Genomic DNA, 26,205 nt, shown 5'->3' on the forward strand with positions numbered 1-26,205 from the left:
GAGAATACCATCACTTCTCTTTTGTTTGACTTGGATCGTTTTTATTCTTGACATCTTTGACCACCATTTATGGCAGCCAACAGAATGTGGCTAAAGGCCCTCTCCTGTTACATGCACCAAATTTATTTTACAGGACAATTTGCTACACCTCTTGCAGATATGTAGTTAGCATTAGAAATTCCTCTATGCATGCATCATCATCCTGCTCACATAGCTGTAATTGTGTCATGAAGATGTTCTGCACACAAGCAGATCTGTGTCCCAAGAAGTGACTGAAGTAACAATATCTGAAATAAAGTTTTCCGAAAACCACTTGTATCAGCTGTAGTTAATAATTTGCTGGTTAAATGTAGCATTATGTGGCAAACAAACAAAAACTCACTGGTCATCTGCTCTGTCGGCCTTCCTTGTGCAGTGTAGGTGTACTCTCAATGCTAACAGCAACACCATTCAGCAATAAAAATCAGCCCACAGTGTATTCCATGGCAGCAGAATACTTCAGCTCCTTTAGCAAACTGAGAGAAATTTGAGCAACACCAGTCACTGTTTGCTCTCAGCAGCTTCTGGATCGTCCCTGAGGACCGTATCGCACTAGGCTAATGCAGCTGCAGCCACACACTGTCTCTCTGCAACAAAAAAATAAATAAAGGCCATGGTTGTCCGTCAGTCAATACACGGTAAATATCACCTTTATCATTGCCCTCAGATCATGGCACAAGGGATTGTAACATCTTGTCCTGTGTATTAAAGAATACACAGGACACCTTTGTTGAATCTTAAATGGCGATAGATTTACTCTTATTAAATCTCAATTCACCTCTCAGAGAGTGTTGTTATTTTATCCAGACTAACACAATGGTTACACACCACCAGTCTAGACATATTTGTAACTGTTTTCCTCCCAAATAACATTTTAATATGCACGACTAATAATGGGAATACGTTACATACGTTTGCATCATCCGGTCACACTGAAGCAGCCGCCACGGTGTTAACTGCTTTCGTCTCTTGGCCTTAAAACCAAGCTCCCCTCCTTTAGATCTGAGTGCCAACATTGAAGTTTAACTTGAGTCTACTTTAAAAACAGTTGCAAGCAGGTATGAGTTAGTGATGTGTGGATTTTTTTTTAAATTGTTTTTTTTTTTTTTTTGTAGCAAGGATGTCTTGGAATTATCTGCGACTGACTGTATTTTGTAAAGAACAAATAAAGATGTAGACAATAGTCTTTTCCTTAGCCATCGGGATCCTCTTTTATCAAATTGACTGGTTCTACACACACTGTTTGATCACCGTGCTCGAAAAAAGTGAATTCTGCCGACACACTGTGTGACAGGAAAGTGTCCAATTTACTTTGTAGCTGAAATGTTTAGTCGTTTTATGAAGCTGTAGTGTTTAATGAATGTGTCACAGTGAAGCCTTGAGCTGTTGCATGTATTTCAGACATGTAGTCATTTATTTTGCAAGGCATACTGAATTAGTGGGATTCCTCTGTATCCATCTATGTGTACTACTGCATGCAAGAGGAGTGTGACAGGCTTGGATCTGACTAAACCATGACAAGAAACTGCCTTTTTCTCTCTAATCTTCTCCTCCGCTCTCCTCCCCTCCTTCCTCTCTCTTTTCCTGACTAAATAAGGGAGTTAAGAGGGGAAGGCAGACCAGCATGCCTCCTCTGGCTCTCGGCTGCTCTAGTAAATACTGCTGGAAGCAATAAGAGCAGGAACTGATACATTTCTAATTCATACCAAAACGTCACATTTTGATGGATAGTTCCTCAGTCCTTGTCTAACAGTGGGGCTGCAATTTATCATGTCTCACTGATCATTAAAACACTCATAGCTGGAGAGAATGAATGCATTCATGGAGCTGCTCAGGTCACTTTGATGAATGCTTCCACTGAGCAGCAGTGTTGCTTTAGGCCTATATTTGACAGAAATGAAAACAGGGGTTTTATTTTTCTCCTCAGTCAAAGCTTAATCAAACCGTAAATGGTGCAAAATAATAACAATAATAATAACATTGACGAAAATCTTGTTGTAACGGATTTATAGGGACTCAAAAGGAAGCATGAGCATGAGGATGTTGCACATGCACCCAGAAGGCTTTGTCTGCTGATGCCTTCACGTGCAGTCAGAAAAAGCAAAACTTTGATAGCTTTTGAATTTAAATGATATCTAGTGCATGACCAATGCAAAATTTTACATCCATGAATAAGGTTTTAAAGTTTGCCTTATTTCACGAAATCTGCTTTGTGTTTTTAACCGGAGGTCATCACCATAACAATGGGCAAATTCAAACACAATGTGTGGTAAGCTAATTTGACATATTTTTTTCGTTTCACATACTTAGTTTTATATAACTAATGTTATTCGTTTTTAGTCGATTACTTTATTGTTTTATGTCAGCTTTAAATGTCAAATGAAATGAAGAAGATATGGTAATCAAAGTCATATTGATGTCATTTAAAGTTTGAATTTGTAATTAATTTAACAATATTTCAATTTAAGATAATTATGTTCATTTAATTGGTTCGGTGCAGTAAATTCATTGCAGAAACAATACACATTACATTCAGTCAATGTTTGGAACGCATCCACACAGTCAAACTGGCATTAAGACATTAGAATCGTAATTTCCGACATTCAATGAACGCATCATCCCCAGCATGACAGCAGGGGGGGAACCCCGGCGCTGTGACGTAGCTGAGCAGCGTGAGTGGTGAATCCCCATCAAACCCTGAAGCACAATAAAGAAGCGACAATCTCCAGTAAAGTCAGCGCCTCACGCTCAGTCCTCCTCCCCCAGAAAGACAGAGCAGCACGGTGGAAGCGGGCGGGAGGCAAGAGTGGGTGTGTTAATTGGAACCCTCCCATACAGGAAGGGACATGTCCTAGAACAAAGCTGGACACCTGCTAGCAGGTGTTCGGTGAATCCGCGGAATAACACAAAGCACGCTCCTCCTTTGCCCCATACCCGGCCTACTGAACCACCCGGGCTTAAATAGTAGGCTATATAGATTTAGTCTGAGGTGTAATTTTAATCCAGTTTACTGGTTGTGACAAATGATCGATAAATGCCAAACGAGGAGTGTGTCAAATGAGCGTGTGACTAGTTCTGCAGCGCTTTGAGAAGCTCAAGTGTTATCTGAATTGTTCTAATCGAGGGTAAGGAGTCCATCATCTCTGTCCATCATAAAAAAAAAAAAAAAGTGTGCTCGATTCCGCTCCTGATGAGCAAAGGGTTAAGGAGGCGCAGCTAGACGCCAGTGGAGCTGAAGTCATCCGACAGAGCGCACAGCGAGGAAGAGGAGGAGAGATATACAGAACACCTCCTAAAACACTGATCTAGGACGAGTCCAGCTGCGAATCTGCGCTCTGCTGTTTTATTTTAACTACTGTTGTGTTCCTTTTCCCTCTCGCTTTTTGTTTTTAAACGCGCAGAGAATCGGAGTCAGAACAAGCTTGTGGAATGAGAAATAAATAAAAACGCGCAGCCCAGCGCCCCAACTATGGCTCCAACGACGCACGTAGGAAAGCTCGAAGAGTCCGCTTCACGGGAGCGGGCAGTAGTGCAGGATGAGAGGTCTGCTGTGCTCCACGGAGTGTGAGACCAGAAGGAAATACCACCTGACAGGCGGCTCTCCCCTCGGGGGACAGAAACAGACACCCTCGCTCCTCACAACCTGGAGACTGCAGACTGGAAACGGCTCCGCTCTCCCGCGCGTACAGTGCGCCTCTTTTCCAGAACTATCCTCTCCTCACTTTCTCCCGAAGATCACCAACAAGACACGGCCTCTCCGAGCAACTTGGAAAACTTTGACTCCCTCCCCACCCCTCCTCCCTCTGGATTATTGCCATTACTGAACCTGGCAGTGTTGAGTGTCCATGAAGGGAGCGCAGTGAGCATCGTGCGCTCGGCTGCGGGGATTGGAAACGCAGCCTCGGTGCGATATTATTAAAAGTCCCTCGAAGTCTGTCGAAGTCCAGGGGCCACCTCAGCGAAGATGCCGGTCCGGAGGGGCCACGTGGCTCCGCAGAACACCTTCCTGGATACCATCATCAGGAAATTTGACAGTCAAAGTAAGATCATGTATTTTCTTCCTTGAGATGATTTATTTTCCCCCTTTCCCTGCAGCCCACTGTTAATAATAGATCTGTTGACTCCAAAAGCTGTTTAAAAACGTTAACCTAATTATTAAGACTTTCAGTTGACATTTGGTTTTCTAGAATAAGCCTCGGTAAGGATGTTTGGTGAAGGCATAATTAATAGCTCTGACATGTCACAAGTGGTGCAGCCGGGCTGTGAAATCCGTGATGAATGAATGACATTTAAAGAGAAAGATAAACGAGACTTTTCTTCTCTTGAGAGCATTTCTTGATAAAATAAGATTGTGCAGATATTCGTGATTCTGGAGACCTCTATCATTTAAGTTTGCGTTTATAGCCTGACTTCTTTCAAAGGTTAAAATGCAATAGAATAAATTCAAAAATGGGATTAGTTTGGTTTCTGCTCATCCTCTCATGCTTTGATGTTGAAATAGTAAAACTTGGACACATTTAGCTGCTTTCTGGTGAATGGGTCCATTATCTTTGGCTCAGCTGGAGTAGGGAACACAATTTCCATGCAGGACAAATGTGACACTTTAATAAACCACAAATATGCTTTTGTCATATACTTTTCTTTCTTTGTTTGAAAAAAAATAAACTTCCTTTCGGTTGCCATCCACGGAGTTTTTAAGCTGGAAAAGCAAACAATATATCTGAGCTACTAAATTTTGCATGAGAGCCTCTGGGCATGAAATACGAAGCTGTCTATATTCCAGAATGCACAGCCCGCTCTGTCTGTGATGCATATCATTCATGTTTGCATCTCAGAGCGTGTGACCAGACTTCAAACGTGCCTGAGCAGCCGCAAACAGCACGCCTCCTCCGGTAACTCACCTCGGGGCGAGTGAAGAAAGCGACGTCGGTTGAGAGGGAAAAAGTGGAGATTGTGTATCATTAACAGGAGGCCTTACATCCATTCCAGGACCTGACAGTCAACTGGATCCGGGGGGGTTTAAAATGCAGCTGTTAGAGAATCTTAATGTCAGTTCCTTCCCAGAGAGGATGAAAAGATAAAATTCTCAAGGAAGCTCTTTCTGCGTGCTGAGAGCAAGCCGCCTGCCTTCCACCATCCACCACATGCTCCAGGGTTCAGCTCACAAGGCTGCGTTGGAACAGCAAGCGGTGCCCCTCAGCACCCTCAGAGCTTCAGACAATGTGTTAAAGGAACAGATTTGGTGTAGAAAAAAACACCAAAACACCCGTTTGCTGACACACGAGGTGCTGAAAATCAGCTCCACATAAGTGCAGCGAATAACTGAAGTTGAAGTTGAGTAACTGACGTTAATCCTGCTGCACTTGTTGCCCCACTCTGATGGGCACAGGTAGCTATTTTAAGGCGTAAACATATTCTGCTCTGTGCAGCTGGAAGCTGCAGGAAGCAAAATTCATGAGAAATTTTACCTACAACTGAGAGGCTGATAAATGCACATCACCGCTTTCTAAATGTTTTCCCGGCGACTCGAGACTCACTGGAGTCATTCTCAGTAATTGACCACTGCAGGCTCTCGGTAAGGTTAGGCGCGCGGGCTGATCGTGGAGATGCGATGGCATCTAGTGGCTGTGAGTAATGAACTGACGAACACCGTGGGGGAGTGTCAGTGGACACTAAAAGCTGTTTAGACATCCTGTCACAGCGGTAAGTTCAAACCCATCTAATTGACTTCTGAGCTCACCACGGTGCTCTGCAGGTACTGTAGAGTATTTCTCAAGCTTCACCCTGACCTCGCCACCCCACACCACCGAAACCTGTCCTCTCAAGTTAACCACAGATGAGTAGAACTAGTGTTTATGGAGCAAGAGTGGGGTGAGGGTCTACACAGTGAGGGACTCTGCTGATCCTTTGCTCTTTCTTTATTGTAACAGCAGCTGGACCAACATCACCAGAGCAACAATGAGTTACAGGCCTATTATAAAGTACACCAATCAGGCATAACACAATGACCACCAACCTGATATTGTGTAGGTTTCCCTTGTGCCTCCCAAACAGTTGTGACTCATCAGATAATGGACATGGGTCTTTTAAGGCCTGTGGTGTCTGGTAACAGAATGTTGTTAGTGGGTCTTTGGGTCCTATGGGTTGAGGGGAGGGATCTATGTGGATCATCCCACAGATACTTGATCAGTTTGGGATCTAGTGAATCTGGAGGACAGGTCAACACCTTGTATTGTTTTTCACGTTTTGTGAGTTGTTTCTAAATCGTTTTTGTGTTTGTGTCTGTGCAGGACTGCATCCTGCTGGGGATGGCGAATGCCATCAAGTAGTGTCATTGCTATGGGGTGGGGGTGTCAGGTCTGGACTAGGTGGGTGGTACATGTCTAAGTAATATCGATAATGTCCAAATGTTCCTTAGGAGAACATTAAACATTGAACACAAGATGGTCAAAGTCATTTACTTCTCCTGTTAGTAGTCATAATGTTGTGGCTGATCTGTTTATAGGACGTAGGATGCAGTGTGTAGTGAAGGGGAAGCGGCCTTTACAGTAGAGTAAGCGTGCCACAGCCACTTCGTTTCCAAGATGGGACAAGTTTTAAACAAATGTATTAAGATAACAAACCATGGGTGCTTGATGCTTAGCTCTGGAGGAGATGATTAACTCAAGGCCTTTTGCTCATGTCAAATGTGAGTGCATGAACTTGAGTCAGTGGCAATTTAATGAACCGGCCCTGAGGTCTCATTTCCAAAGTAGTTTATAATAAAGTTAGTAAGAGGAAGGGAAATGGAAGTCTGTACACATTTCAGTGGTGCATGGAGATGTGTCAGATGTTTAGTCATTCTTAGCAATTCCTTCTCCCACATGGGTTTTGCCCAAATAAACACGTCTACATTTTTTCGACTCGAACATTCAAAGAAAGTGTCATTTAAATTATTTAATTTAACAAAAAAAAAAGGGGGGGGGGGCTTGTCTTAATGTCAAATTTTCAATCAGTGCACATTCAGATGGAACATCCAGCCACTGGAAAGGCAAAGAAGTATGATCCATTAAAAGGTCATTTTGAGCTAAGTCAGACATTAAAGAGTTGCAGACTGGATAAAACTACTCTGAGCCGGCACTGTCAAACTATGGAAAGTTATTAATGTGATGATTATCTGCTGAACGGTAGCTACATAGTGTTCTCTCTTTCTCTTTTGCTAACTTTTTACCGAACCATCTTAGTTGGAACCAGACTTTTAATGAAATATCTGCACTATTGTGACATATCTAGCATTATATTAGTCTCACAAAACTACTTCGTGACATTTTTCTGTGCTGGCATGTTCTGAAATTGCCACAACTGGCCACAGGGAGTGCTATTTGTTTGACGGCACACTCATTTACAAGTGTCCTTGACGGAGAATGCATAATTTACAGGGGAGGGCAACTCGTTTACTTTCTGGATTTCTATTTGAATTACTTCTGTTTGGATACATGTAATTAGATTGCAACACTAAAAAGCAAATAACATAAAATCAGATCAGTAAACAGCCCTCATACACAGGGACATTTAACCCTCCAGGTTTCCAGCTTAGATGTTTTCTGCACCCCTGACTGTCTATGCTTACTGTACACCGGTCCACACGCCAGTCCACACAGATCAGACGACTCCGACGGACTCCTTGACAACCCCCAGCAACGCGTTCGACCTCAGTGGGAGGTCGGGGCGACCTTCTGGGCTATGTGTTGTTGTCTGTTTGGCACTCCTTAGAGAAGACTTTGCCCAATTACAAGCCTCCAAGCCACTATCCCCGAGGGAGGATGTTGCCATTCTACAGCTGAAATACAAACACTTCATCGCCATGGCAACTGCCTCCACTGACTCTTCCACCCACCCACACACCCACCCACCCACTTGCAGTGCAGACACAAAGCAGGAAAAGGTAGAGCTACAATGTGTCTTAACGCGCTCTGGGTCATTTTTACCTTCGTCATCCTTGGGATGGTTTTCAGCGGCAGAGGTTGGACAGCACATTAAGGTGCAGCTAATTGCGATGAGAACATGCTGTCTAACATCTGGCTCCAGTTTTGGACTTGGAGTGAACCACGTGGAAGTAGCCATTTAACCTTTAAATGCAGAGACTTCAGACATTTATGAAAGTATTAGAGGTGTGGGCTCAGATGGAGTAATAAATGCGGAGGTGGAGAATATTCTGTGTGAATCTGATGCCTGATGTATGTTATTCCCTCTGTGCCAGAGCTCTGCTGAATGAACCACACTGCACTACTCATGCGTGTACTGTAATTTCAGACAGACAGATTTTTACATGCATGCACAAATGTATTTTTAGTCAAACAATCATGCACTAATGCACCATTAATATAATGACAATGTTTGGTCATAGGAAATCACTCGGACGATTGTTGACCCATTTAGAAAGATCTGTGTCTTCATTAGGACCAAATGGGCCTGGTCCTGAGGGCAGGGAAGTCAGAATTATGCAGACACATACTGTAAATTGCCGCTGGCTGTGTTCAGCGTTTGGTTTTCCATGGGATTTGTTAAGAAGAATAGCCCTAGCTTTTAATGCTCCATATACAAGGACAGACCACGCTCTACTATTGTTTCTTGAATTGATTGATTAATTGAGAGTGTGATGCATGGACAAAAGAAAGAAAGAAAAAAAAAACAGAACCAGTTTTGAGAGTGATATAAAATCTCGTTCTGGTGCTGACTGTCGTGATGATTCAGCACATCCGCCATATTGGGATGGGATTGGAATATTGGAAGCTGCCCACACGTTGGATTTCTGTCAGGACAGGAGGTAAAATGCTGAATTAGCTGTTAATGGAGCTGTTACATATGTCTTATGCTGGTGAATCACATATTTTTCTCATTTACTTTATACATTTAATTTACGAACAAACAAACATTACTTCAGCATATTGCCTGGCAGTGGGACCTGGACGTGCAGAACTTATTTAGTAGCCAATAGGAACACACCAACACTGCGTAAAATGGGCTGCGATTAGTGGAAAACTTCTGTCACGGGATGATTATTGTAAAGTCTTTAAACACAGCCAGGCACCAAAGGCACTGAAGTCAAGTGTTCTCTCATAACATTTGAATTACAATATGCTGACAGGTTTTATCGAATTTGGACAAAATTATGCCAAAAAACAAAAACAAAAAATAAAACGTAGACATACCCAGCCTTTAAAGGGAAAATGAAGTGACCACTGGTGTTTTCTGAACATCGACACACTTTTAATTAGTCTCATATAACGTGCTTCTTCTCTGTAAGTTTAATGTTTAATGAAAGTGGAAGGTTCAAACCAGGTTACCTAAATTGCAAAGAAAGTTTAAGTGTAGAAACCTGAACCTTCTGCTCCTTATTTCCATCAAACGGGCTCTTCAAGTCTCGTTTGCGACAGCAGGTTGTCTACCTGACCCTTTAGAGCTCTTACGTTTTTTTCCGCCTCTTTGATCGGAGCATCTCAGAGTTGCAGAAGGCATGGATCCTTGATGTTCCAAATGCAAGAAGAAAGAAAAGCCGTCTGTTCGTCTGTGCTTGCTGCTGAGTGATGCAACATATGGCCTGCATACATGGATTAGGCTGTGACGAGACATCTGAGGCCATCTGCTGGCCTCATTGTAGGAGTTGTCTGATTTCACTCCTGCTGTGGCAGCGAAACCGAATAAATGCAGGATGGTCCGACCAGCGTTTGGAACATCAAATGTACGTACAAGAACGCCCAAGTGGTAGCTGACATGCAGCACCTCAGCAGAATGCCTACAGTATTGATGTTCCTCTGTGGCGGTTAGCTTTATTTCTCTGCTCCATCTGTTTCATTCTGAGGGTGTAAACAAAGCAACACTGCACTTTGCTTTGCACACACTACACAGCTCCTGGAGTCAGGAGTGAGTCAGTGCCTTGAGATTGCACTTTGCTGGTGTGAAATCACTCGTCTCTCGCTCGCGCTCTGTCTCTTGTCTTCTCCCGTCCTCTCTCGCTGATGTGCGTCCGTCCGCGCGTTGCTGAGGAAGGCACGAAAGAACGCGAGCACGCTCATACACTTGTAAACCCTCTCAGCTTGTAAACACTCTTCGCTCCCGCTGCCCTTTGTCTCCCCGCCTCGCTCCTCCCTCCTTAACTGCTCTTTGTCTCATTTGACAACCTGTTTTCTCTTTCTCCCTCCCTCCTTCCATCCCCCTTTCCTCCTCTCTCCTCTCCATATCACTGGTGCCCAACAGACGCCCGCTGTGCTGCCATGCATAACAGCCTTGTGATCTCTAATGGGCATGCATCCAACCGAGCAACATGGCACCTGCTGGGGGTTGCTGAGACAGAAAAGTTTGTGTGCGGCGCGCAGCTCCTCCGCAGCATGTGTGTGTGTTCTCGTAGAAACTATTTATTTGTTGTTTACACGACACAGGTCGCAGTGGCAACAGGCTAAGCAGGTTACACCGTACGTGCGTCTCCTTAGTAATGTCATGAGGGATCCTGAGGTCATAATAGGTCCTATTAGATATATATAGTTCCTCCGGCAAATTCTTAGTCTTCCTTGGGGTCTCATTCCAGCTGGCATTGCTCAGTAAACCTCCAGGAGAAGGGGCCCAGGAGGTGTCTCACCAGATGTCCAAAACAACCTCCGCTGGCCCTGGTCCCTTGTGCCGAATCTTAAATCTTTAGCATGTGACAACAACTAGAAGAGAGAGTCATACAAACATGTGCTTCCTTTTTTAAATTTTACACCAAGTATTCTATTATTGTTTATTACATTATGTTTGTAGTGGAAGCTAGCAGTCACATGTTCCTCTCATCTCATCTGTTACTACCGCTTATCCTCACTAGGGTTGCTGGGGCCTGAACTGTCACCAGGCAAGAGGTGGAGTGCACCTTGGACAGGTTTCCAGCCTATCTCAGGGCGGAAGATTTGAAACAATGCTATCCTGTCAAAATATATATATATGAGCAGCTACCTCCCCGCTGTCACTATGTAGTTAATGTAGTGTTGACTAACCGTTAAATACTAGTGTCACATCACTAGTAGATGGCATGTTTTATTCCAAAGTTAAAGTAACATTCACACGTGATAAAATACGTCTTCGCTCATTTCAGTCAATCTCTAGTGTATGGCAACTAGTTACTTTTTGCACTCCTGCTGCTTTTGTCATTTAATCCCAACTGCTTATCATTGCAACAGGTCAAATGCTGCTCTTACCAGCTATTGTTTTCCCTAGACTCTAGTATATTATAAACTGAAAAATGTCCCTAAGATAACTTTTTTAATATATTCTTATACTACACCATCATGGGTTAAAGTAAACGTTTTCACTCTTTTTTTTTCACTGGAACTATTCAACTTCCATCTTGGGAACTGTTTGATATTTGCAGCTCACTAATATATTTCTAATATAAGTGATGTATATTCAATTAGTGTGACCATCCTGTGACCATCCTGCTCCAATACGCACTTGAGCTTCATCTTCTAGTCATGCACACCTCTTTGAATTGTTTACCAGAATGTCCTTTTCAACCTTTCAGAGACATGAAACACAGGGATTCTCCCAGTAGTCTGTGCTTTTTACAGTAGGAGGAGTACCCATCCGAGGCTACTAGAGTAACAATGGGTTTACACAGCTTTCCATTTGAAAATCTGTTGAGTTAGAGTCCAGCGAAATCATTTACAGTTAACTGTAACTTTACTACATATTTGGTTAGTTGATGCAAACCACATCCAAGGTGCGTAAAGCTGACGCTGACCTAACATACACAAACATGCATCTCAACTAACCAATCAAAGCAATCTCAACCAACCCATATAAGAGCCACTGCATAACGTTTTATATAAATGCTATTAATCTTAAATATTCACTACCTGTCAGTTGGGGATGGTATCCAATACAAACTTGGTGACAGAATTGGTGATGATCAAACTTGGTTTATTGGTCACTGTCGGTCACTTCTGTAGTGAAATGTGCTTTTGTATTTCTCTCTTTTAAGCTTTAGTTGGATTGCATCGTAATTTCATCACGATCGACTTTAACAGTCAATGTGTTTGGACGTTCTCTGCTTTCACCAAAGCCGATAACATGTTGGTCCCCTGTGTGTGTGTGTGTGTGTATTGTGTGTGTGTGTGTGTGTGTGTGTGTGTGTGTGTGTGTATGTGTGTGTGTGTGTGTGTGTGTGTGAGATAGAGAAATCATGAGAAGCTGCCGACGGCCTGAAACCAGCTTTTACAGAGCCACTCTTTTTCAAAGTCAGAGCAGGGTATTCGTGACTGCGAGAAAGATGAGCTCCCGATCTGTTTTCTCAGATCGTGACACACACGTTGGAAGCTTCTGTGGGAGAGTTGCACATCTCCCTCCACATCATCAGCTTTTAATTGGCTGCGCCTTTATAAAAAACATTCCCCCAAAGACTGAGGCATCAAACGCAGGATCTCCTCTTATTTTCCTTCCGAGATGAAAAGATGAGACGAGCTTGGATGCTTCAGCAGCACCTTGTCAGGTAAAGCTCAGAGACTCATAGGCAATCAGAAGGTTTATTGCTAACCTTGATGTCTAACTGAAAAATAGCAGCGTCTTTCCAGCAGCAAAGAACAAAATATAAACAGAATAAGAAAATAAAAATGCAGTTTTTTTTTTACAACAGATGACTTGAACCCGTTACTTTGTGAGCTGCCTGTCTGTTTTTAGCTTCCAGTAAATACCCACAGACAGTTTAGGCATGAGAACGTATCTGTATCCTAAATGCTGAAGGAATGAAACAGGTCATTGTGTCATGTTTCACTCACAGGCCTATCTGTTAAAAGCTGATGTGAAGAAACAAACCCTGCTTCAAATTTATAAGTATGTGGGGGATCTAAAGTAGCTCTTTACTTTAAATCCATGCATGCATAAGCAGAATATGAACAATTAATGAATGGCTCATATTGCTGCAATGCATTATTAACCATATAAGACGGCATATGTGGACCTATGAGGACATTTTAAGTGCTTATAAACTTATGTAATGTTTGCGGTTACGATGAGGGAAGTAATGCGTCAGCCATAATTCTTGAGAACACTCCTGCTTGGCACCTGTTGACGTCTAGAAGCCCCAGAGGGAAACGGTTTACCAAGCTCATGACCTGGTTAATGTAATGCAGGGAAAGTAAAGGCATAATGAGAGGGCGAAGCCATTAAAATATATCGACATTTTGCTCAGACATACTTGCAAAGGAACCACTATACAACTTAACCACCTCTTAACATCAAGAAATAATGACTTGATGTGCTAGTTTTTGTCAGCATACGTTCTCCTGTGAAGACACACAATCGACAAATCTTGCTGCAACACATCCAGTGGTTAAAAATAATTTCAGATATATCCAATTAGCTGCAGTCTTGAATCCTTAATGCCTAAATATATTTAGTTTTTTTGTTTGTTTGTTTGTTTTTCAATCCAGATAGTCGTACATACTGATTTTTTTGGCGGTGAGGATGATGGATGGACAGGTGGTGCAGTATTAACAATACCACGGGGGCCATGCACGGATAGTGTAGAGATAATTCATTCTTAAATCTCTTACAAAAATACAGAGCCATGCAGTTGTGATAATCTCTAGCACATGTGAGTCTTTGGATTAAAAGGTTTATGAAGTTAAATGTAATAGAAACTTTGAAAATGCGCCAAGATCAGTACTCATGCTAGTCCCTGGTTTATTGCCTGTTATCTTTTGAAATCGAAGCATATCACAGAAGTTAAAACACAGCCGTTGGGACCATATTTTCCCACCCTCCTCCTCTCAGCCCCTTTGCCTGTGCCTTTATTTGTCACTGTTTTATCTCCCGGCAGCTGCCCTTTCACTCTCGTCCTCCCATTCATCAAGTCGCCCTCCTCCGGTTCCTCTAAAGCTCTCTCATCACACCTCTCTCATCTACTCTCGCTCCATCTCTCTCTTGCTAGTTCGGATTCCCTCTCTCAGTCACTGTGACTCCTGAGCCACCTCCAGAGCATTGGCACAGCAATAAGGAAAAAAAAAAGGTCGACTCAGAGACCCCAGAGTCCCCTGTGTGCCAGGGATTAGACCTCATTTGCATAAATCTGCATAACCTCGTTAAGGCAGAGGGAGACGCTCTACACACTGTAGCCTGAGACACTTCAGAGCGAAACAGCCCATTAAGGATTGCAGTGATTATGGGATTATCACTCTTAACGACTGTTGGGGGACTGGACCAGTGTGTACTCTCTGAAAAGTGCCACGTTGCGTGACTGAATTCAGATTTGAGTCAGGTGACCTTCGGGTTGTGTTGGCCTTGGCTTTGTTCCTGGCTGAGGTTTCTGTTTTTCCATTAAAATTATTTCAAGCTCTCTAAAAAGCCATGTAACAATGCATTGGGGTTTGTAAATGAAAGCGGCTTCCAGACATTACTACTACTCTGTCTGGCATTAGAACACATACACCAGTCAGCCACAACATTATGACCACTGGCAGGACAAGTGAATAACACCGACCATCTTGTGACAATTCAGTGTTCTGCTGGGAAACTTTTGGACCTGGCATTCATGTGGATGTACCACCCACCTAGACCACACCAGACACCCCCAACCCATAGCAATGACACTCCTTGATCTCAGCAGCCATCCCCAGCAGGATGCAGCCTGACACAGACACACAAAAACACTTTAGGAACAACTCAAAAAACATGAAGAACAGCCCAAGGTGTTGACCTGGCCTCCAAATTCACTAGATCCCAAACTGATGATCCACAGAGGCCCCTCCCATCAACCCATTGGACCCAAAGGACACCCTCAGCAGGCCCATGTCCATTCTCTGATGAGTCTGTTTTGGAGACACAAGGCAGATCTTCACAATATTTTATACATTATTTTATGTTACAAAATACCACATTAGCAATGTTCCTTTTTTCTCGCTTTCATGCACTTATTTCCACCCATATGCCCCCACACAACACAGCACACCTTTACGAACTCACACACACCTTATATAACCTCCTGTGTTTTGAAAAAAAAAAAGAAAGAAAAAAATGGTTATGGTCACATGAATGTTCATTTTGAATGGACTAACAGCAAACTCAACCATTTACCAACTTGGTAAATGGAATTACATCAGGGATCTTAGTCTGTCTGGAGAAGTGAACACTAGATTCTGGAAACTCAACAGCTAAATGCGCAATGCCGTGCTGAACGGGACCATCATCAGGACGATCATTAAGAGGCCATAATATTCAAGATGCAAGTGTATTGCTTCTTTGCCAATGTTTTCTTAAGTTGGAGTGTCTTGACTTTAAGGGCTTCTGCAGGAAATGATTTCAAACACCATCAAGTGAGCTGCTACTTTACTGTGGCTTCATGGACCACAGCTCCCTCACTTTATGGCAAAAGCTTGTTTAGTACCAAAACACTGAAATATGACTTTATTACTTTAAAATATTAAACTTTATGCCTGCGTCTGAGCTTGCTTAAGAAAAGATTGGTCAAGCTTGTATCTTACATTGCTGCTATCTGAACTGGAACCTCCACCTTTCCAGGTCAGAGCTATGACCAAATGGGTGGTGTTTTAATAAAAAAAAAAATATATATATAAATAAACACACTGCCTCTGTGGATTTAGCTTTGCCGTCTTCTCCCATGATACGAAGCTGACACAGAAAACAATGTGCCAGCAGGTATTTTTGTCAACATTTATTTATTTATTTACTTTTGTTCAGTATAGAAATGTAAGTGTATTTCATTTTTTATACATACTAATTTAGAAACTGAGTCCAAACCTGAGTAGACAGAGATAAATGCTTGGACTGTCAAACCATGACGGGACCCACCACCGTCCCATCTGTCCCACACTCATGACATCAGCACTTCTCCAGCAATGTGTGCTCCTGTCTTGTCTAGCCAGAATCTCTAATGAGACAAAAATACAAGTAAGTCTCAGGAAAACACAATGTGCCGTGACAGCTTTTTTTTTTTTTTTATTTCGAAGAAGTGCTGTTATACTTTTGCAAAGCCAAGCAAAGAAGCGGGAGTAATTATTTTCCTGGCATTGTGAAAGCACTCAGAGTTTGACTGACGGATGAGCGAGCGGGACGCTGGCTCAGACAGGGACGGGTGTCACCTGTGAAGCGACAGCTGAGAGCTGGATCGGTTTACAGCTGCAGCTATGGTGCATACGTGGCTCAAATAGCAGCGTACTTTAGAATCTTGGAACAGAGGAAACACTTTCCAGCTTTGTCTTACATCTATTGACACTGGTACACTTTATACTAAAAAAAGCACTGGAAACTTACACTTCTGAAATGTGAGAATTCCCCAGTATGAAAGCCTTCTTTTTCTTGTTAATAACAAATATGCATCAGACATGCAATTATAGTTAGACTTTTTTATGAGACTTTATATTTTTAAAGCATGACTCACCATTTTCCCTCAGTAGAGTTCCATTTTTACCTCAAAACGACTGCTAAGAAAATACTAGTACTTAGGTGGAAACACCCCCTCACAATTCATATGACTCAATGGATATCATTTCTCTGAAGCTCTCTGTAATTCAGACGAATGAGGGCAGCAAAAATACAGCTGCTGTCGAAGGTAGTGGAGCGCATAATGAAACCATCCTCCTGTTCATGCTGGTAGACCTCTTCCTATAGCTCCAGTGTGAGTAACAGGTGACAGTATGCACAGATTTTATTCTGCGTGTTTGTGTTCCCATGCTCAACTGTGATGAAACTTTCTCTTGATACGTCTGGCTCAAGCTACTGAAGCTTAGCGGTGACTCCAGATAAACTTTGGAATCGACTTTTAAACAGAGTAAGGAGTGTGTATTTTATCCCCCATCGTTTACACAGGGTGCGCATTAGCGAGGGATATTTTAATAGCAGTATAAACCAGAGGAATGATGATGGCAAACGAAACCTTCGCCGGATCTCGGCTGGTGCCCTTTATAAGGACAAGGCCGAGAGTCAGTTGCGATACAAAAAACAGCCTTAAACCAAGAATTCACAGCAACTGGTGCCAAGTTTAAAGTGTTTATTTAAAGCTGAAGAGAAAAACACATTGAAAAAAAAGAGATATTTCTGATAAATAGTTTTCCTTGGTTAATTCAAGATGCTTATGTTATATATCAAAATATACAGCCCAGTACCTGTGGGCTGCTCTGGAATACAAAGTGTCATAGTCTGAACTGAGTCTGAACCAAGTGTCAGCTCTCTGAGATTTTAGCATGTGTCAGATATTCAGTTTCCATGGCAATAGCACAGTTTGAAATGGGTAGAAGCAACAACAACAAAATAAAAAAAAATAAAAAATGTACCCAGGCTGTTCATGAGCAGGCGTTGGCCCTGCCAACGAACCGACGAATCATCGGCTTCTTTCTTTACTTCTCCTCCCTCTGTCATGGCCTTTTTATTATTATTATTATTATTTTTTACTATCGTCCTTTTTTCTTCCTTTTTATTTTTTTATTCATGTCTATCTCCGTGTTTTTTCCGTGATCTCACTCCTTCTCTCTTTATCTCTCAGTCTCTGTAGCTAGCAGTCGCTGAGCTGGTGCATTCACTCGTGCACCTAACACATGGGTTTCCCTCCTTATCCGCCCACGCAGTGTACTCAGGGGGAGATTCCAAGTACAGACGAATGCTGGCATACAAACACACAGCATGCGCATACTCATGCTGGCAGACTACAGAGCCCCCGAGGTCTGCTCTTAGTGAATTATTCAGCCTGCGTTGGTGGGTCTATGTGTGCATTTAAGATCTTATATGTATGTAAGTGTGTGTAAGAATCTTAAATAGTGTTTTCCTCCTGGGCATCAGCAACTCGTCTTTTATCATCCTCTCCATTGACTCCCTCCTCTATAGCTTCAAAAGCTCATTACTGCAGGGACAAAGAAAGGAGTGGCCAGAGACAGCTGTGGAGTTTTCCATTACCTAAAACACCACCACTGGACACAGTGGTGTGGGGGTTTATATATTTATTCCATCATAGTCTATAGCTCTTAAAGCAGCAATGAAAATGTCAGTGGTTAATAAAGTAACATGATATTCTATCCATCCATTATGAATAGCCTATCCTTTACAGGATTGCAGGCGGCTGGAGCCTATCCCAATTGGCACGGGGCGAGACGCGGGGTGTACCCTGGACGGGTCGCCCGTCTGTCACGGGGCTAACAGAGAAAAACATCCATTCATCCATCCATTCCCTCTGATGCACAGCCAATTTAGAATCACCTGCTAACATGCATGTCTTTGGACACACTTCAACCAACGCGATTCAGAAAAAAACTTTGTAAATGTCAACTATTGTTATGTTAAAAAAAAGAAAACCATTGTAAAATCTGAATAAATATACAGAGGCTTAATATAAAACCCCCTCCAATTCCATTTGCATTACCTGTTATAAAGTGATTATTATAGAAGCAGAATAAAATGACATTTTATAGAAATTGAAACTATTACATCATGATTTTTGGTCCGTATTTAGTATTATGATTATATTGTGGGCCTGGGTTTGAATGATCCATTATCATCTAAAAGATTTTTAAAATGCAGGCCATTTCCTGTATCCTCTCATTAGAGATTAGTCCTCGAGGGAGGCAGATCCAAACCCATGACAGAACCGTGAGAGCACTGTGAGGCCACAAATCTCTGGAACCAATGACAAAATAAATTAACTCTAAACAAATTGATATTGAAGCAGGTTGAACCATGTGAAGTGGATAGCTTTATTATTTCGAGTCTTTCGTGTCTTTTTATTTATTATGTTGGATCTGGTTTTGTTCCTATACACTACGAGACTACTGCTTGTGACAGAATGGAGATCGGCAGGTTACTGATAGAGGTCAACGACAAAGGAAGCCAAATATCTCACATGCTTGCGAAGATATAAAGCAAATTTCAGAAAAGTGGGTATGGAAAGCAACAGCTGTCCACCATTAACCTTGTATATTTCGAACACATTGCATCCATATAGTGCCATCTCTTCAATTTTCCTTTCTCAGTATCTGGGGTATAATGATACAGTGTTGGACAGCCAGTTTCTAACCAGTGTCTGGCACTGATGCCTCAGACCAAGAAAGTTCTGATATCAACTGGAGCCTTTCTGTGTGGAGTTTGCATGTTCTCCCTGGGTCTGCTTGGGTACTCCAGCTTCCTCCCACCGTCCAAAGACATGGTCGTTAGGTTAACTAGTGATTAGGTGTGAGGTGTGAGTTTGAAAGGTTGTCTGTCCCTCGGTGTTAGCCCTGTGATGGACTGGAGACCTATCCAGGAAAACTACCTTTCGCCCAATGACACCTGGGATGGGCTCCAGTCCCTCCAACCCTCGCAACGCTCCAGATGACATGTGGTTACAGACAATTAATGAATAAATAATAATACAGTACGTGACCCCCTCCGTGCTAGAATAATACCAGCTTCCCTCATGCGTAGCCACATGGTCTGAACACTGAACACAGTGTTTTCCTTACATTACTGTATCTTTATGCGCTCTAGTCAAGTCTGTAGATTTCGAGATTTGTGGCATCACTTGAAAAGCTTGTTTACCTTCTCACAACCTTCTGTGGGTTCCCTTTGGTTGAGTTAAAATATCCTCATTCAGCACTCATTATACGTCTGCCTATAGACTGGGTGATAGCTCTTTATGTGAGTGGGTGTGTGTCTAAAGAATTAGTACATTTTTCCATTCCTGCTTTATCTTCTAAATAAATGCACTCTGAAGAACCCAGGCTTAAAAGGCTTAAACAGCTTGGAACAACAATAATAATAATAATAAAGCTTCTTTTGGCCATAATCACTGCTTGAAAAGCAGTGGAGGTTTTAGCTTGAATGGCGCCCTGGACAAGATTACCCTCTGGTGAACCTGGACACATTATAACAAAAAAAAAGTATGTTTTTCTTTCAGTTTTTTGAGTGGGGGTTGGTCACCTGACAGACAGGTCTCCACTCATCTGCTCATCCATCCATCTGCGGTGGTCCAAATGATGCTGGGGGTAGGCCCCGGGTAATAAATAAATACGTTTTTTTTTCTTGTACCGTTTGTGTCGCCCCCTAAAAAGTGCCACATTGCCCATGCCAAGAATGCCTCTGCTGAAAACCACACTCTCAGAATCTCCAATACGAAATGTACAATATAAACACACGTCTCTGCCTTTGTATTACCTAGTGCTCATCCTATCAAGTGTTATGAGCCTCTGAGTGCTGCTGCTGCTGCTAATTCACAGAGACAGCCTGTCAAGTGCATCCGTAGAATCGATCACCACTATTTCCATGAATATCTGAACAGGACCCTACGTCGCTTTATGTCTCCTTTGAGGACAGCCTGTTGAATGCTGGACGGACAGCTTTGATAGATTTTGTGTCTTTTTTTATGAAGGAACGGCAATGAGGCTGTGATAATGGTGCGCTTAACGCAGGGAGAAATGGGCACAGACATTTCATTCAGGAGGTCCGCACTGACTGATGTTCACTTTATGCTGGAATAATGAGCAGAGTCAATTTAGATTCTTGCACTGTGGCAGGTGATGGAGTACAAGAAATAAGAAAATTGCTGTTAATAATTTGGAAAGTGTAATGCTGCTGTAATGTATACTTTGGGTAATATTTTATTATATAATTATCATATTAATATTATTTGTACATGGAGATAACACCACTACCAAAATGAGAGAATGTGTGCTTCAAATGATTAGTTCCTGTTGGTACTAAAATGGAGAGATGTTATTAGTAGAGTGACAAAGTCATCCACCCTGTCACGGTGTGGGTGGATGAATGAGTCAGCAAGACTTTCTTTAGGTGATATATCTAGGTGATGTTTTTACTTTGCATTATTTATCATGTGTTTTTGTACTGCCCTATCTTTGTGTGTTTCACTTGTGTCTCATTAACCTGGGTCAGTTTGTTAATTCCCCTTTTCTGTAATATGTAGTAAAAGTCAAGTCAATGTCGACTACTCGATGATGTCACACATAAAAACACAGTAGAAAGTAATGCTAAGCAAGAATGAAATCTATATTCTTGACCTGAACACATATTGTGACACATATTTCACACAAAAGTAGCTGAGGAGGGTTTTCTGCAAAGTAATTGAAGCTTGAACACGGGCTGCTGTCGGTTGTTGCCAACACCATAATGGCCATAATGACAACACCATAAACACCATCAGTCTGACACCTCCATTACCTTAACTTCTGTAGCTCTCCAGTGGTGCATTTACTTGACATCAAGGACAAAAAAAACACACGCTATACTCGACAATGTAAACTAATAGAACACAACAGAACTGAACATAAACACATGAGCTTATCAATATTGTGCACTGCAAATATGTATAGCCTATATAAATCAGCGAAGTCAATACTATTTAGTAATACTTTACAGCATGTAGTAAGATAGGATAATATAACCTGGATAAAATAAAATAAAAAGTAGTATCTCTCTGAATCGTCTTCTGTGTATAGCACAACGAAATTCACCAAAAAATGATTGATTTTCCCGCCTCCTTCTCTCTGGTACCACAGGGCATTTAGACCACTACTCCTTAGTGTTGGCAGATGTCTTTTAAGGTACGTGTAGATTTGTTGTATTACAAGAGTGACTACATATTCTGGATGTCACAGTAGAATGAGCTTTATCTTAAAGGAAGTATTTCCACATGTTTGATGAACTGCTGCTAGTTTACTGGAATGACCCACTGGGCTCCTCACCTGTTTCACCTGCCTCACCTGAAGGCTCCTTGCCTTTTCGGATGCGGCCATGGTGTTATTGTCACGTGATTAGTGACTAGTCAACTTTCTGCTTAAAGAGTTATAGCACAGCAGTAATGTAGACTAGTTGTTACAACCCCTACTGTATACTGTATATGCTCTTTGGGTGTGATGATATTGAGTCCTTTTCAGCTGGTCCAGTTTGCATGTTCTCCCTGTGTCTGTGTGGGTTTTCTCTGGGTACTCTGGTTTCCTCCCACCTCCAAAGACATGCTCGTTAGGCTGATTGATGACCCTAAATTGACCCTAGGTGTGAGTGTGTGTGCGAATGGTTGTTTGTCTCTGTGTTAAGCCTGCGATAGGCTGGTGACCTGTCCAGTGTGTACCCCACCTCTCGCCCGATGACAGCTGTAATGGAGGGGGCTCCACAACCCCTGCGACCCTAGTGAGGAAGCGGTAAAGGATGATGTTGGATATTTTGAGATAAACAACTAAAGCGCCAAACTTAAGATTTCACTGTTGCATGTTACTTTTGCTTATATATGTTTCATATTCTGGATCTATACGCAAATGTGATCTTAGATACCTCTGATATTGGGTTACTTTAATGTGGGCCAGTCTGTAAGTAATGATCATCGGCAGCATGCTGGGTGAATGTGTTTTGTCTTTTCTGGTTGACTACCCTCTGATAAGAAGCCTTATATTTATCGTCCAGTGCTGGTGTATGTGGTGTCTCTGTATTTTTAACACAGGGTCATGTTTTTGTGTTTTGCCGTTCCCCGGCCAACCAAAGTTTGTCGATTTAATTCATCATCAACATCTGTTGTAGAAGTGTCTTATTTCTGGTGTTGTTGCAGAAGTAAACACAACACCCACAGACACACCCAAATGTGCACTGAATCAAGGCAGTAATATCCCACATTAGTTATAGCTCAACAACTGAAATGGGGACAACTTTTTCCAGTGCCCATAAATCATTTGGCTTCAGTCTACAAACTCATTCCAACATAATAGCTGCTGTGGCAGAACAATTTCTCTAAAACAATGTGGAGCACAAAGAGCTTGAATCCAGTACAGGAGATTTAAATATTACTGGCCAATAGTAGAGTTTGAAAAGAAATGAAGTGTGCAGAAATGTCTGGGCATGGCAGGCTGCCGTCTTGCCAGTGGAAGTAAAACACCTTATAAATCATTGTTTCGGGGGGAAGTTGCAACACGTCACCTCTGCGAGCTGCCTCTTAGACATAATGACCATCTCCCCCCTTCCTTGTTAAATGATAATTCCTGTTCAGGGTCCTTTTCATAATCAGGTTTCATCAAGAACACTTTGCAAGATTAATTGCCCCCAGTGTGCAGACTTTGTCTCATTAATTCATTGATCATCGTAACAACTTAAGACCCATAACCTTCCCTCCAAATCTTGGCAATGTGTACAGGGAGACCTAGTCTGTTAATATTCTTCAGATATACCCAAAAATATTGAACTATTAATCTGTTGCCTTACGGAGAGAAAACTGACCAGGGAGATTTCTCAGTTCTCATTTCTCAGTATGCAAACTTGGACCTTTGTACTTGGTTGTTTCAACTTAACAGACTCTTCGGGAGAAAGTAGACAGTCATTTAGCATCAAACTTGATTTGAAAAGCCTCTGAAAAGCATTCTCTTGATACCTAGCTATACCAAGTCTACATAAATTACCTTTCAATACATCCTCGGTAAAATGGGCTAGCCAAGTACACATGTGGGTATTTGGACTGTACTTGGTCAGATGAGTCAGATGAGTAGTTTGATGTAGATGTTAACCTACAGATTAAGTTTCACAAGACTAATGTGAGGATAATGAATACTTACTAGGCCTGGTTACAGAGGAGGTAGAAGCTATTTGGCCTAAGCTATTTGGGACATTGATTTTAACACTGCAAATTGTAGAGTTCTTTTATATTTCTTTTATCTCTTTGCAAACATATCTTGGCCGTAAATATACAGATTTCAGAACTTAATTCTAACGAGAAATGGAAAAAATGATTGTGCTCGCTTGTGATTTTATTAATTGACTGTGCAAAACCCTTCACTTTTCCTCACTTTGTGAATTGTGGCACTTTAATTAATTGTCGAAGGACCGCTGTGATGTGGGCTTGACATTTAAGGTTCTGTGAGCCCAACACAAATCTCCCCGAGAGGCAATTAAGTACATCTTTGATCTTGAATGAGTGGATAAGGGTGCGATTTCATAGACAGCCTCTCTGTAGTGAATTGGTGGCCAACTATGTGCCATGGAGAGCCAACAGTAAGGAGGATTTCATTCCAAAACTCATCGCCTCAGTCGTGGGATTGCACTGATGAACTCTTCCCTCTATTTTGAAGGTCATTCTTTGCCGTGGAATGAAAACCATGACACTACTTAAAGGCACGTGATTGGCTGCCACTCATGCCTTCTAAAATGCCTACTGTGTGAGTTCACTTTGGGGTTGTAGTCTTTAAGATTTCAATTATAAAACATTGTATTGTAAGACCATCAAGCCCTGTTAATTTCTTCTGGTTAGGGATTCATGGTGCCACAGCTTGATGCATTGTCGAATACTCATGGCTCTCAGTGGAGCACTAACAACATCCAATTTCCTTCTGATCTGAGTCTCTAGAGATCCATTTTACTTCTCGAGCTGTTGCACGTGTATTTCTTTTTAACTCACTTCAAAACAACTAACATCCAGTGAAGGTTTTCATTTTTTAATCATGTTTTGAATTGAACTGGCACTCATCAGCATTTCAGTCATTCCAGCCTTATCTCTTTCTCCCATTTCTCCCAGAGACAACAACGCCACAATCACAACATTCTTTACCTTTCACCAACATTTAACGCCCAGTTTCCAGGGGCTGGGCCTATGTTGTGGGAACATTTCGATCTGAAGTCGGACATACTGAGCAAAAAGTAATTACGGGAGCAACTTCTCTAAGAATTCACTGCAAGAATAAGGTGCTCTTTCCTTTTCATAGCCAGAGTCCTTGAGAATGATTCATCACAGATGGCGTTTGTGAGGATCTCCCAACATGGAAATTACCAAAAGTGTCAGACATTTTTTTCCCTTTGAGACCCAGGATGCAGACCTTGGTTTAATTAAAGTTATTTTTTATATCCGTTATTCAAAAACTCTAGTGAACACTATGTGCAATATTCCACTGAAAAATATTTTTCTGTGCCTGAAAGTTGAATTGTCATTATAATGGGAAAGTCTTACTTGATATGTTGCCTTGTTAGTGGCCTTCAAAGGTGTTTGGAGACTCTCTGAGTGCCTGTTATCTTAAAATCTTCAGAATACATTTTTCTAAGCAATAATCCTACAATGCTGCTCACACTTTCAATGTTATCATCCATTCCTTGGATCAGACATCCCAAGATATTTATACTGTAACCTTGTGCATATACAGTGTAAATCACCAACATTCAGAGTTGTCGTGTATTTTTTTTTATCCTGAAGCAAAACTGATGTCCTTTAAATGAAAAAGACACCAGTACTATATGATATCAATTTCTAAAACTACTTACATAAATCTTTATGATGTTGAAGTTCCAATAATTTATAGTAACTCGGCCGTGTCAGTAATTTCCTGTTGGATAAAATATGGAACAGTGGGAAAGGGTTGAGTAAAGCAATAACAATATAATTTATGTATCATAGATAGGGATCACTGTTACTGATTACACTGTAAAACCAGACACATTGCGCAGTAGGATACCAAGCAAGTCATCAGAGTCTTCCCTGGTTTCAAGCAGAAACCAGTAACAATCAATAACAATCAAGATTAACCTAAACTCTTTTAGGTTTTGCTGTAAAAAGTAATTCTGTTTTTCCCCTTGTAGATGGATTTACACACAAAAGCTCTGAGTGGGTTCCTTAGCGAGTTAATTAACCAAGCAAGATTTTTTTTTTAATAATTTCAAATGTATGATTTATGTGTAATGTATGAAATATGTAGAATTACAAACCCCATTTAACTTACCTGTAAAAGTCACTCACGGTCCTTTATCCCTTCCTTTATGCGTATTATCAGTTGTTCCTCAATAATTATTTATGCCCTTGTGCAGCTTTGTTACATTGATTTGTGGATTTACATTTACATTTCATGTGTCGTTTTTATAGTTATACTATTCAATAGTGTTTAGTCTTGTGCCACACAATGTATTTTCTCCTGTTTTCAGTCTATTTTCTCTATTGATCTGGCTGGTTTTAAATTAGCTTAGATTTAATTTCATCAGACATTTTTTTTCCAAGAAATTTATTGTCACATCTTTCCCCCAAATCCCTTGTTTTTGGCACTCACTCTCCCCCAGCCTTTTCTTATCAAACCATCTCATTTCCATTTATTCATCCCCATCCAGCCCTTCTGCTGCCTCCTGCTTCACCAACCATTTTCTATCACCAGCCGATCCCTTTTTCCCCTCTAACCATCCACATGACTATTTATGAGTGTTTTGTTCCTCTCA

The 26,205-nt window shown here is 41.7% G+C and overlaps 1 protein-coding gene across 2 annotated transcripts in view; it reads left to right on the forward strand.

The window, feature by feature from the left end:
• The first annotated feature begins 2,831 nt into the window (after window positions 1–2,831).
• kcnh2b (potassium voltage-gated channel, subfamily H (eag-related), member 2b) overlaps window positions 2,832–26,205 on the forward strand; it is a 205,474-nt gene continuing 182,100 nt past the window's right edge. Inside the window, exon 1 of one of the 2 annotated variants that reach the window (XM_047567727.1) lies at window positions 2,832–4,079. In XM_047567727.1, the coding sequence (XP_047423683.1) occupies window positions 4,004–4,079 (76 nt within the window). In that variant the 5' untranslated portion in view covers window positions 2,832–4,003. The remainder of the gene's footprint in view (window positions 4,080–26,205) is intronic. The other variant, XM_047567728.1, reaches the window with a different exon arrangement.

This window comes from Mugil cephalus, chromosome 18, assembly GCF_022458985.1.
Source record: "Mugil cephalus isolate CIBA_MC_2020 chromosome 18, CIBA_Mcephalus_1.1, whole genome shotgun sequence".
NCBI classification, from domain to species: Eukaryota; Metazoa; Chordata; class Actinopteri; order Mugiliformes; family Mugilidae; genus Mugil; species Mugil cephalus.